At 35.9% G+C, this 13,509-nt stretch overlaps 1 protein-coding gene across 4 annotated transcripts in view; it reads right to left on the reverse strand.

Moving 5' to 3' along the window:
• The window catches only part of RECK (reversion inducing cysteine rich protein with kazal motifs), a 77,494-nt gene that overhangs the window by 15,949 nt on the left and 48,036 nt on the right, over window positions 1-13,509 (reverse strand). For all 4 annotated transcript variants that reach the window (XM_064506806.1, XM_064506805.1, XM_064506804.1 and 1 more), the window contains 5 exons: window positions 12,432-12,644; window positions 11,559-11,695; window positions 9,998-10,138; window positions 6,073-6,261; window positions 492-614 (listed from right to left, as the gene is read on the reverse strand). In XM_064506806.1, coding sequence (XP_064362876.1) covers window positions 492-614; window positions 6,073-6,261; window positions 9,998-10,138; window positions 11,559-11,695; window positions 12,432-12,644 — 803 coding nt within the window. The remainder of the gene's footprint in view (window positions 1-491; window positions 615-6,072; window positions 6,262-9,997; window positions 10,139-11,558; window positions 11,696-12,431; window positions 12,645-13,509) is intronic.

Here is a 13,509-nt window from a genome sequence, read left to right on the forward strand (position 1 = left end):
ACAAAAAAGGAATTTGGCACACATTTTCTGTGACAGAAAATATATGAGGGGTCACTAAGCCATCTTTGTCCTCTAGCAAACGCAAATATTTACCCTATCTTCAACTGCCTCTTCTCCTCTGTAATTTAGCAATACCTGTAGCACATATGTGTTCACAGATGGTAGGAAGGGAAGTTTGGTCTACAGCCTCACTGCCGATTGTACTCAACTTCTCTCTTTTATTCTCCAGACTTCTCCTCTCTCATCCCAGTGGCACTATTCTGTCTCTCTCTATTTTTATAGATTTCCTGAGATTTATTTTCCAGTACCGATTTTTTTTAAAGGCAAGCGTATTTTCTGATGTACAGGTTGGACATGGGAAAACAAATACTTAAAGAACATCTTTGTAGCAAATTATTAGATATTTCCCATGAACATTGTAAGAAAGAGTTAGAAGCTAATCTTCTTTCTAAGAATAGTAAGCTTTACACTTCTGCGATTTGGAAACTTACCTGTAAACTTCTGACGTTCATCTTCTGAACTATGTTCATTCAGACACTGCCGTGTAGAACATATCAAATTCCCAGCAAAACAAGAACAGACGTTACAATCTATACTAAAGGATGTTCCATGGCCTTAAACCAAAAGAAATTAAGTAAATGTATATAATTAATGCACACATACCAGAGAACTAAATACTTGTGTATTACACAGATATTATGTTTTCATTATTAACTGTTCCCTTAGTTTCCTTTGCTCAGTTTCTTTTACAACTGCAGTGTCTATCTTCTGCTAGATTTTGTTTTATTCATTTCAATAAAAAGTCCTTTACATGTGTTTTTGATAAATAAGTTAAACACAGAAGCAAGCACTTCATCCTTTAAAGGCATGTATGAATAAGGACTTTTTAAAAACCAATCTAAAGCTGCAATAAGAAATACACTCAAAAAGCTAAAGACTCAAGAGTGGCATATAGCGCTCTCAAGCTCTGGCTAGCAATCTCTATATTATTAAATGCTAAGCTTTGACAAAGATGCATTTTTTTTCCTGAATTAATTTTACATAAGACTGCTAAACTTTGAGGCAGTGTCAGGCATGATCCAACAACTCCTTTGGAGTGCTCATTTCTTTCCCTGTCTGTACTTTGTCAATACGTAAAAAATAATAATTTTCCATTCTAGTCTTTATCATTTTGCAACACTCTTTACAGACAGAATTTAAGTCACAATAAGCAATGCAAGTTACAAGCATTAGTTTCATGCAGTTCTGTCTGGAGCAGGGAACAAGAAAGGTTTTTGCAAAGCTGAACAGAAACCCAGATCCAGGCTCAGTACAAGAATACAGACACATACAGAGATCTGTGCCCACACACTGGCTTTCAGAAAGGAGCAATGCAACCGAGAGCTGCTTTTTAAGGATAGAGCAATCTGCTTTATTTTTCCACCATGTAAGTCAATAACCTTCTGACACTTGAATCTAAGAATTGAACGGTAAACTTAGGGAATTTTTCTTAAATTTAACAATTCAAGTTTAGTTTTGTGAACAGTCAATACGACCGTCCTTCGCTATGCTGTAAAATCAGTCTATGCTGGTAACAACCTGCCTATCCATGACTCAGTCATTAAAGACTATCAGCAAATACGCTGCTCTTCAGGAAAGCATAAGAGTAACTGCACCCTAGAAAACAAGGCACTTCTCTCTAATCTCTTTTCAAAAGGTTGAGTTTAAGGATTGGAACTTCTGCAAATACTAAAGGGGTACAAGTAAAATACTCAGTGAGCAATTCAGAAGCAGCACTCAGAGACAACCAAAGGCTGAAGAAGAGGGAATGGGAGAGCAATGCCTCTGCAGCATATAAAGCTCTACTTAAACCATGGGCCTACCCAAGGAAAAAGGAATTTGTATAGAAGAAAGAAAAATTTCCAAGATTTGGAGGTAATGCCAAGTGCAGGATTGGGAATCTTGAACCTCTTAGGTGACTCTTTTTTAGCAAAAAGTTAACTTTGGATCCACTTGATGACTTTCCAAGACTATTTGTTTCCACTATCAAAGAGAGAAGTCAGTAAGTAATAGAACTGGAGACTCAAGTTAAAAACAATTAACATAGCAAACTGACAGCCCTTTTCCTCAATATTAATTTCATTCTTGGAGTCAATTCACAATAGTAAGATTCAAAAAAAAATGGCAATAGATAAAGCATTCAGGGATGTTCTATTTATAGAGTGTGGTTTTAAAAAACACATTTCACATTTTATGACTAAAATCTAGCTTTTTTCAACTGCCATATAAACTGTTATTTCATTTAATACAATTAATAGTTACAAAAAGTTCATATGGTGACTGTAAACTGAGTTACTTGATTTCAATACCCTCATCTAGTGAATCTAGAAACTATTTAGTCATGCTACATTTTTTTTATTATACAGCAGAGTTTTAATCACCACAAACACTTAATGAGTAATTATGATGTATTAAAGGAAGCTGTTGGTGCATCAGTAAATAGTCAACATATATATATTTTTTAAATGGACAGCACTTACGGACTACTTACCAGCTGCACATTTTGTTGTTACAGTTACCACCGCAAATGACAGCTGTACCCTTTGCAAACATTAAAAAGCAAATACAACTCCACAGTCCTTTTTCTGACTTTTTCACAAATATTTTTTTAAAAAGTGCAATTTTCTCTGGGAAAAATGGTCCATAAAAGGTTCCAATCTACATCCAAATAATATATTTGCCAATGGCTGTATTTTAAAAGCGTTTACTTTTACCAAATACTTTACAGGACTGCCCATCAAAAATACCATTAAAATTAAGATATTTTCAGTGTTATGCTTCCATAGACAAATAGTACTAATTCTGCAATAATAAATACATTTTAAGTATATACTGCCAGTTTTTATCCTCTTCTGATGAATTAAAAACATTGAAAGCTGTAAAATTCACGGACCATTACAGGCAGACTTTTGTGAATGAGAAATATGTTTGCACAATTGATTATTTACTTACTTGGTATCTTCTAAGAGAAAGAAATATTCCAGTTACCTATGCTTTTATGATTTCAGGGTTAAGTTCACAATGAGAAAATTACATTTGTGCCATGTGTAACTACAAGAATTTCCTCACTTTTTAAGATTTACTTATTGTAAAAAGAACTCTGTCTTATTACATGATAAAGTGACTCAGTTATTTTGGACTTCTTAGATATCTTTGACTTGCTTTAGCCTCATGAGTTCTGATTTTTTTTAAAAAAGAGTCTGATTTATAAACATTAAACACAATATTCAATGCTGAAATATTTTTAACTGTCCACTGATAGAAAACCTCTTGCTTGTTGACTGATTCTAAGATATCAACTTTGGAGGGATCAAAGTTCAGCAGAGTCCAATTTATATTCAAGACATTTTGTAAGACCTATCCTATCTTAGTGGGAGTTTTTTAATTTTTTTTTTCCTTCTAAAAGAGAACAGTGTGGGCCTGCATGACAAAAACACACTTCTAAATCTCTTAAGAAATGAATAAATCTGAAAATAAATCAATATTGGCTTTTAAGAACCATTATGCATCAAGTCGCTTTCAACTACACTGCCAGATTAGGAAGAACTCAATTAACACTTGTTACCTTTGCCAGTTTTATCTTTGAGTAGTAGAATTAAAGGTTTTTTTTTTTAATAAAACTATTAATTTAAATGTAACTCAAAAAATAGATAGTTAGCATTCTTTTATTGCTGAATTAAAAAGCTGTTCATCTTACTATTACCTGGCAGAAGCAAAGCAGCATAAGACCTAGAACCACCATGCTGGGGAAAACTCTGAAGAACCACACTGTTCAACATGCCTTTATTATCATAATATATCTGTTTATATATTCATTTTTAAACATTTCTTAGCTATGTTAGTTCATAGGTTGAACTGTAATTCTTACTGAGTACACAAATAACTTTTTGTCAAAACATGCTCAAAACTTATCACAGTTCCATCACCATATTAGCACTTAACCTTGCTCTTCATTAACAGGCAAAACCAATTCTAGCAAAATAACCCAAATATTTTAAACTTAAAAAAAACAAAAAATCACTATCTCCCTCTCCAATAAAATAATAAAACAATCAATAGACAGATTTCAAGACACAGTTCAGTTCACTCACAAACAAACAAACCTCTCAGGACTAGTCATATTTTTACAAAGTTAAAACCTCAGTAGGGCAAAATAAAATGACTGTTCCAAAAGGTATTATTAATAATTACTGAATCAGGAAGCTGTCCTGAAATAATAGTTCATTTCCCTTCACAGGTCTTATGTTTACAAAAATAACTATTAGTAAATATCAGATTATCTTTCAATTTATTATAAGCTTACAGTATGAAGAATTACCACATCATCCCCATTTTCCTATTCTTAGACATACTCATGATCAAAGATTCAATAAGATTTTTTTTTCTGAAATGCATATGCCTTTTCATGATGCTTGGTAAAAGTCAGGCTATGAAGGTTTCAGAGAAAACCATGTGCAGAGGCCAGTCAATGAAGAATATATTTCTGAAATGTTTGTACCTGTTTGTGGAACAGTCTTTTTATAACTTTTTTTCCCATTAGTCAACATTTGAAGCTTTACAGCACAGCTACACCTCTATGCAATATAGTATAGATTACATTAGCCTACTATAGGCTTACAAAGAACACACTTGCTTTTCATAATTATCACTTGTGGAGAACTCCAAATGGACCTCAGAGTTCACAGGTAAAAATTAATAGTTAGCATTACAAAGAAATGTGGATAGAAGATAATGTATCATCACACACACTGTTAGGTTATGTGATTAAAAGCTAATCATGGTGAACACAAAGACCCAGGAAGGATCAGAGAAATGCTAGCAACCTAACAAAAGCACCCTGTATTTACTACTCTTAAGACTATCAAAGGAGAATGACAAGACCATCGTTCCTGGTGCAAAACCCACCAACATCACTCAATAAAAGAAACTCCCTCTCCAGAATGTCATGCAAACTGATCATCATTATTGTCTAAAGGGGTACCAGATTTATTATTGGATACATGGGGAAGAGAATTTGGGGATTGTGTAAAATTTATTACGGAATGTTTTAAGGAGATAGTGGGAATGCACCAAATTTCTTATGGGATGTTTAGGGGAAGGACCAAAGTCAAGGAAAAGGAGGGAAAAAGATGGATCAAGCAGGAACAAGTGTGGGAAAGTATCTGTGCGGCTGGCTATGTTAGCAGTATGTGCATGCACATGTGAGTGTGTGTGTAAGAGTGCATGTGTGCACACATGCCTGTGCGCATGCCTATTGGGTGTATATGCAGCAATTACTGATTTTGTTCACTGCTAAATCAGGCAACAACTACTCTGATAAAATCAGTTTTAACTGACTTTTATGTAGACAGCTGGATTTGGAGTACCAGGGAGGAACGACAGTGAATGGCTGATACTATCGTAGCAGGAGCCATTATGTGGAAACACATAGAAAATAAAAAGGTCCAGTATACCAAGGATTTCAACAACCCATTTCAGCATAAGAATGTTAAAGTTTCTGAATATTTTACAGTGGTTTACAAGATCATGAGTTCTGTAACTGCAGAGTCAGTTATACTGTGCTTAAACCTCAGAACTACAGAATGTTTAAAACAGATTAATTTATGTCTATGTTTGCTTCATCCCTACTGCTTACTGTTTTCCCTCAGAACTTTTTCCCTCTTCAGTTCCCAGAGCTCACATAGCAAGTTCCTCTATCAGAAAGGAAGCAAGGTATTTATCACGTATCAGAAAATATAGGGGATGTGAGGCAAGTCAGTGGCCATCTTGTTGAAAAATAGCTTAGTCAGAACAATCTACACACAAGGACTTTTATTGGTTGAGAGAGACATAGTTCAGTATTGATTTAAACAATGGAACCCTCCAGCATAGATAAGAATTGAGTAAGCATTATATGTAGGGATGTGGACGTAAACTTTTATGTTTCTTGACAACCTCTGCATTCAGACGCCCTGGTTCTTCATATCTCACCCATATTTCATTATTTAAGGAAAAGATGCTGTATGAAGACATACGTACTGTTCTAATACTTACTTTTTCTTTGTCCTCCAACAATACAGGATTTTTGGAGGTCAACACAATGCATTTCCACACAGTTTTCTAGCAAACCACTGTGTCCACAGGTACAAATCTTGTAACAACCAACATCACCAGCTGATGACGGAACCTGAATAAGTGTACCTTGACGGACAATAAAATCTGAGGCTTCCCCCAATTTGCAACCTATATACAAAGAGAAATTTTGTTTCAAATTTAATTAATGTTTAGGCAAGTACCAATGCCAAAAATAACTACTACTGTTTGATTTCTAAAAAAGCTACAGATATCCCTAAATCCTTGAAGAAACAGAAAGTATGTTTTGCAAGCAAAAGAGTTGTTCATTGTCATTAGAAAGTAGATCTTTGTGCAAATAACAGCACTGGTTATTATAAACAGTCTTGCTCTTGCGTTTCAGACAAATTCACTAAGTTCATAAAGTCAGCAAGTAGCAGACATGAAAGTTATTTGCTTGAGACAATGTTCTGAAGTATTTGCAGAAATGCAGCTTCAGAGAAAAAAGACTGGTAATTTCAACAGTTCTCAAGGAATCTCATTTTTCACAATTCTGTATGAGTCATATGTTACTTACACTTCATTTTTTCAGTATAGAATCTGAATTAAAGGCTCAAAGCAAAGCCCAGTTTTTCTCTTTTCTCACATCTTTTACTATATCTTCCTACCCTACTTGTACCTATTACAAGAATACTGAAGAACTCCTTATACAGGTATAAATAAATAGAAGAAAAAGGGAGAAGAAGCAGGAAAACTGGTGAAAAAGTATGGAAAAGAAGAAAAAGGGTTTTAAAAATTGTAAAGAAGAAATAGCAAAAGAAATAGGAGGTTAAAATTATACTAGAAGTAACTGCTAAACTGCAGCAAATCCCCAGAAACTTTCAACCATTAAGAAGACTGAATACAGAGACAAACAGAGGAAGCAAACTGTCTCTTCATAAGCTCTGGGTGAGCTTGTTTTCAGATCATTTTGAATGACTTCTGCAGTAAGTCAAAACAGCACAACCTCTACAGTAATACTGTTCAGCTTCTCAGGAAAAAAAAAAGTTGTATAAGGGTCACAAGAAAATAAACAAAACAATTTCCTAGGCTCACAAAAAGTATCAGCTGAAAACCTATCCCCATTTTCAGAAGAGCTTTTCAGACACTAGTGAGATACATGGGAAGCAAAAACCAGTTTTCCCCTTTCTAATTAAAAATCACTGGAGAAAATTGAAACATTTAAATAAACTGGACATACTTGTCTATACTTGGGCCATGGGATGTGATGGGATGTACCCATGACTACCGAGCAAGCTGGCCCATGTCACTGCAAGGCCACCCTTGATAATCTTTGGAAGGTTGTGGCGATCAGGAGAGGTTCTCGAGGACTGGAAGAAAGCAAATGTTACTCCTGTCTTTGGGAAGGGCAAGAAGGAATATCTGGGGAACTACAGGCTGGTCAGTCTCACCTCGATCCTGCGAAGGTGATGGAGCAACTAATCTTGGATACCGTTTCCAGACACAAGAAGTATGAGATGATGGTCAGCAGTAGTCAGCATGGATTTATGAAGGGGAAATTGTGCTTGACAACCTGAGAGCCTTCTAGGATGAGATGACTAGGTTGGTGGATGAGGAGAGAGCAATGGATGTTGTTTATCTCAACTTTATCAAGGCTTTTGACACTGTTGCCCATAACATCCTCATAGGCAAGCTGATGAAATATGGGCTAGATAAGTGGACAACGAGGTGGACTGAGAACTGCCTGAACTGCTGGGCTCAGAGGGTTGTGATCAGTGGCACAAAGTCCAAGTGGAGGCCAGTCACTAGTGGTGTATCCAGTATTGGGTCCAATACTGTTTACGTCTTCGTTAATGACCTAGATGATGGGACAGAGTGCACCCTCAGCAAGTCTACAGATGATACAAAACTGGATGCACCAGATGGTTATGCTGCCATTCAGAGTGACCTTAACAGGCTGGAGAAATGGGCAGAGAGGAACCTCATGAAGTTCAATAAAGGGACGTACAGAGTTCTGCACCTCGGATAAAATAACCTCATGCACCAGAACATGCTGGGGGCCTACCATCTGGAAAGCAGCTGTGCAGAGAAGGAGCTGGGAGTCCTGGTGGACAACAGGTTGACCATGAGCCAGCAATGCACCCTTGTGGCAAAGAAGGCCAACAGCATCATGGGCTCTACTAGGAAGAGCATTGCCAGCAGGTCAAAGGAAGTAGTTATCCTTCCATAGACTCAGCCCTGGTGAGGTCACACCTGGAGGACTGTGTCCAGTTCTGGGCTCCCCAGTGTAAGAGAGACACGGAGCTACTGGAGCAAGTCCAGCGAAGGACTACTAAGATGATTAAGGGACTAGAGCATCTCTCATATGAGGAAAGGCTGAGAGAGCTGGGACTGTTTAGCCTAGAGGAGGGGGGGGGTCTTAACACTTACAATTATCTGATGGGAGGGTGTTAAGATGACAGATGAGCCAGACTCTTTTCAGTGGTGTTCAGTGACAGGATGAGACACAATGGGCACAAATTGGAAGTTAGGAAATTCTGTCTAAGCGTAAGAAAACATTGGTTTACAGTGAGAGTGACTGAGCACTGCTGGAGTCCCCATCCTTGGAGACGCTCAAAACTCAACCAGACACAGACCTGGGGAAACTGCTCTAGCTGACCCTGCTCCAGGCATCCTTTCCAATCTTAACTATTCTGTGATTCTGTGAAACTGCTGATCAGCCACAGAACCACAGGAATAAAAGAGCTCAGAAAACTGGTGGGAGACTGCTAAGACAATGTTGTCTGCCTCTTCCTCTAGTAAAGGGCATATTTCAAGTAATTCAGTTTAAAAATCTCCATCTCTCTCTCCCATGACATGCTTTCAAGCAGTCACCAAATGCAAGTTTTCTTTCTTGCCTCAAGAAATATAGGTGACCTTTCGTGTCACAGTATGATATCTTTTGCTTTAAAGGAACTTGAGACTGGAAACAGAATACAGATCATTCGTAGATATTTAAATGTCTTTTTCTCTGCTCAGACAATGAACTAACAGTGCAGTCGATCATTAAAGATGAAGTTCAGACATGCTGCATCAGTGCTGCAAAATCAAATACTAGAGAGAAGAGGCAAATCTATTATGTTGCATGTCACTTCTTTCCGAAGCCTTAAACATGGGCACCATGAACTGAGTGACAGGAAGAGGTTGGAGCAACAGTACAGCCCTTAAGAAGAAGCTTGGGTACTAATACACTTAGACCTGAAGTAGTTACCAGTGAACTTTTGGAGAAATTTTGAGAAGTTGGTCTGACATATGAAGAACGTTTTGAGACAACTCTGCATAAGATTCCACCTTGATCTTTAATATTATATCAGAATTGCTGCCAATGTAAGTGCACATCCTAGGTCACCCTGCATTTGATCAGATTCTCAGAGCCCTCAGAATGCCATCCCAAGACTGATAGCCCAATTTTCATTAATTTCAAGGCAAGATACAATGTCCATTTATTTTACCAATAAAGAAAATTATGAAGATACAGCTAATAATAAATGGAAATACTACTATACTATACCTGCCCTGGTGTCTGCAGGAGCAATGTACGGCACTGTATATGCAGTGCTGTATTTTTGTAATCTTAAATAGCAGGCAGAATGCTTAGAGATCACGCATAGACATTTATTTATTCTGAAGCAAAATAGGTAATATATCTGAGAAGATGATGCTTTTTTGGTGGACAATAAAAATAGGAACATACAGGAAACTGAAAAGAGCTGGAGTGCTGGGTACAGCTTTTGAAAAGATGAGATAATTGTGATAATAGTTCTTTCTCTTTTGAGAGAGCAGCAACTCATCTTAAAGCTTTCGACAAAGTTTCAGTACCATACATTTATCAGCAAAACTCACGTACACAAAAGTCCAAAACCCTTACCTGGAACACACAAATATGGAAGACACAGTTCTCCAGATTGACATCCTTTCCTATTCACTTCACATAACTGGTTAGCAGCACATGGATTTGGATTACATGGATGTGTAACTTCTTCTACAATGTTACCTAGAGAACTTGGACCTGAAAATAGAATACAGGTCACCTATAGTGATTCACATGAGGTCTGTATTTCTGCAATAAAGCGTGACATTTCTTGTACTCAGTAAAATAAACTGTTTTTGACAATTCTGTGAAATCTTAACTATTTTTTAATTATACTTGTAGAAGCTTGAAATGCCAAGTTAATTTGTTAACTCATTTCAAAAGCGAAGTCCTCAGTCTTGGAAATAGTGACCTGAATTATTCCTCACAAATAAAAATATATTTGCTCTATCTTGTTTCCTCAAGAATTTCATCTATATGACAAATATACAAAGAGATGATGACCAGCAGTTTAATCAAGAGAAGACCCACAATCCATGATTAAGTACACTGGAAGTTTAACTAAATGTGGTATTGTTGATAAACTTTTAAGATATAACTTAGCTTTTGTTTTCCTTTAGCTCACTAGTAATGTTCTCTTCATACAAGATAAGGAAAAGGGAAGACATCATGGAAAAGCAGCAGCTAAATGGAAAGAAGAACCCAAAGCTTTAATACACTGTTTCTTTGGGAACAATCGAAAAAGGATATCTTTCCAATCACTGCTGAATGAACATTAGTTTAGCTCTTGTAGCTCTTTCTAACCAAATTTTATTACTTTAAAATTTTCTAGAATCTTGAGAAAGAAATACCAAAATTTAACTTGCAGGGGTATCTAAAACTTACAGATTCTCACAGCTAAAAAGGTCTAAATCCTACAGAGATAAATATGCAATGGGCATAGTGTGGAAAGGAATGGAAAAAGATGCATTCAACAAAATCTAGAACCAAAGTAAAGTCTTACCAATACAACTGTGTTCCATGTTGAGGAATAAGAACAAAGGCAATGTGCTAGAGGAACACAGAACCACAAAAACTTCTATAAACCTACTAATGTTCAACTGCCCAGTAGTTAATTTGATCTTGGACATCAAGAAGTTGTGCTCTAATTCATGCTATTGTTTAAGTGACATTGATCTGCGATCAGTCCTTCCAAGCATGATCCAGCTTTTGTTCTGTAAATAAAATACTGCTGGTGGTTTTTTTATTGCTCAGTACTTTTTTGGAAGGTAGGATGACTTCTTGACAAACACTACTTTTTAAAGTAGGATTATGTTGGTCTATTCTGAATCAGGTAAAAAAGACATTAAAATTCAATAGGCCAGATTATCATCTGATACACGTTAGTATATAAGTACTGATTGCATGAAGTTCCAAAACCAGAAGGAATGAATGTAGTGAGATATGCTAATCTGAACAAGCAATTCTTCTCTAAAATGCTAAATAAATACTTTTACTTCTCAAATTCAATACAATTAGAATTTTCTTTAAAAGAAATAATGGAAATGATTAAAAGCAATCATAAGCATTCAAAGCATCTCAGTTTCTAACTTTGTTGCACAGGTACGTTGATACTTACTCAGATATGTATCCAAAGGGATACAGTTCTCCAAGTCATCTGTTGGAGATAAGAGCTCACAAATACTTTCAGCTGTGTGGCCCTCAGGAAATTTATTATGATCTCCACATTTCTTGAGTATTTCTACACAATCTGATCTTCAGATAAATAAATAAACAGAACTTCATGAACACTACTTAAAGAAAAAAGGTCTTGTATAAAAAAGATTGCTTTCCGCTTCCTTTCCCGAAACCACACCTCTCCCCTCCTGCCTCCTCTCACAACAAAGTGTTTACGTAGATGCTAAATTTTACATATATGAATGGAAAAAAAATTGTGCTACAAAGACAGGAACTATTGTTTACACAACTCTTCCTTTACTTTGGGCTGGTCAATCTGTATTTTCCATGGCCTCATATGAATATATCTTTCAAGACCAAGCATTTTCTTCCTTTATTAATCTCTAATAAGAGTTGAGCTCATATCTCACTACCTCTACTATTAATCACTGTGTCTTCTACCCAATCACCTATTCTCAAAATTTTTATGAACTTCATATCTTTCACAGACCTTTCTCTCTACTAGCTGAAAATCACCAATAGGTTAAAAATTAAAAAAGAGGAAAGAAGGTTTATAGACAGCACAGATAGCCAAAAAGATCAGCTTTACAATGGAAGCACATACATCCCTCTCATTAACAAGCAAGCACCTTTCATTTATAGAGATGAAGATTCAAGTAAGAGCAAGTAGGAGTTTCAATAGGAACTCTACAAGCTCACATTCTTTCCATGTTTGTCTCCTCTAATATAAACCATACACCATCCTACAGCAGCTTTTCAGTTCTCATGAAAACCCCTAGCAGAACCTCTCAACTGATTTTTTAAAGGTACTTACTTGCAGATAATACTTCCTCTAGATTTGCTGTGGCAAGGTTTAATCTGCAGTGAACAGGCAATTGCCTTCCACATTTCTGGCTGACATCTTTTAATATCAAGAACAGGAATATTTATAAATGGCATCTTAATACTCCCTTTTTCCCACAGCTTCATGTCATTCATAGCTCCTTGGTCTGATTGAGTATTGCAGCTCCTGAAAAGCTCTGTTGGTCTTAAAAAAAAAAGAAGTTAAGATATGGCAGGTATACAAGAAAAGGAAAACAGCACATGCTTTACTTTTCACTGTATGAATTCTACCACCTTGATACTGCTAGCCTTCTGTAGCATAAAAGACATGAATCCCCTCCACAGTTAAGCAAGACTGAAAAATATTTGAATGAAAATAAGCTCTTTAAATCTCAAGGCTGAAATTCTGTTCTTACCTCTACCTCTTGGATCAAATATCTTTTTTTTTTTTACTTGAAGGTTGACTTAAAAGAAAAAAAATAAATATTAGGAACATCTGTGTGAATGTTTCCTGGTGAATCACTAATGCAAATTTTATAATTTATTTTTGCCCAGACTGCATCTGTCACACATATATGCTATTATTTATGTAATCATAGTCATGCCACTTATACCATTTCATTGAAAAGCCAGAGATCTTAACTAACAAGAAAAATTTCAAATCTATTTTTGAAATTCTAAAACTATTTAACTTGTAACCTTGCAACTATTAATTCAGACAGCATTTTTAAATCACTGATTTTGCCCTGTAGGGTGTAAAAATGCAGAAATATCTCTAAAAGAAAAGGAATTTTGAAAAAGAGTAAATCATTATGATAAATCCTAATACTCTCAGGAAAATGTTAGAGTAACATAAAAATTTTAACACGTGTTTCAACCATATTTTATAATAGACAGCAACCCAGTAATCGTGGCTTAATTGTTTATACAATAAGACAGAGGAATATGCTGCTAATACAGCATGACATTTTACAAGTTCACAGGTTAGCTTTTATTCTAGTAAGTTTTGTAATGACACTTAAATACATTTCCAAAAGTAATCTAAAGAAAACTTATTTATTTTAAAATTC

This window comes from Dromaius novaehollandiae, chromosome 2 (assembly GCF_036370855.1).
Source record: "Dromaius novaehollandiae isolate bDroNov1 chromosome 2, bDroNov1.hap1, whole genome shotgun sequence".
Classification (NCBI taxonomy): Eukaryota; Metazoa; Chordata; class Aves; order Casuariiformes; family Dromaiidae; genus Dromaius; species Dromaius novaehollandiae.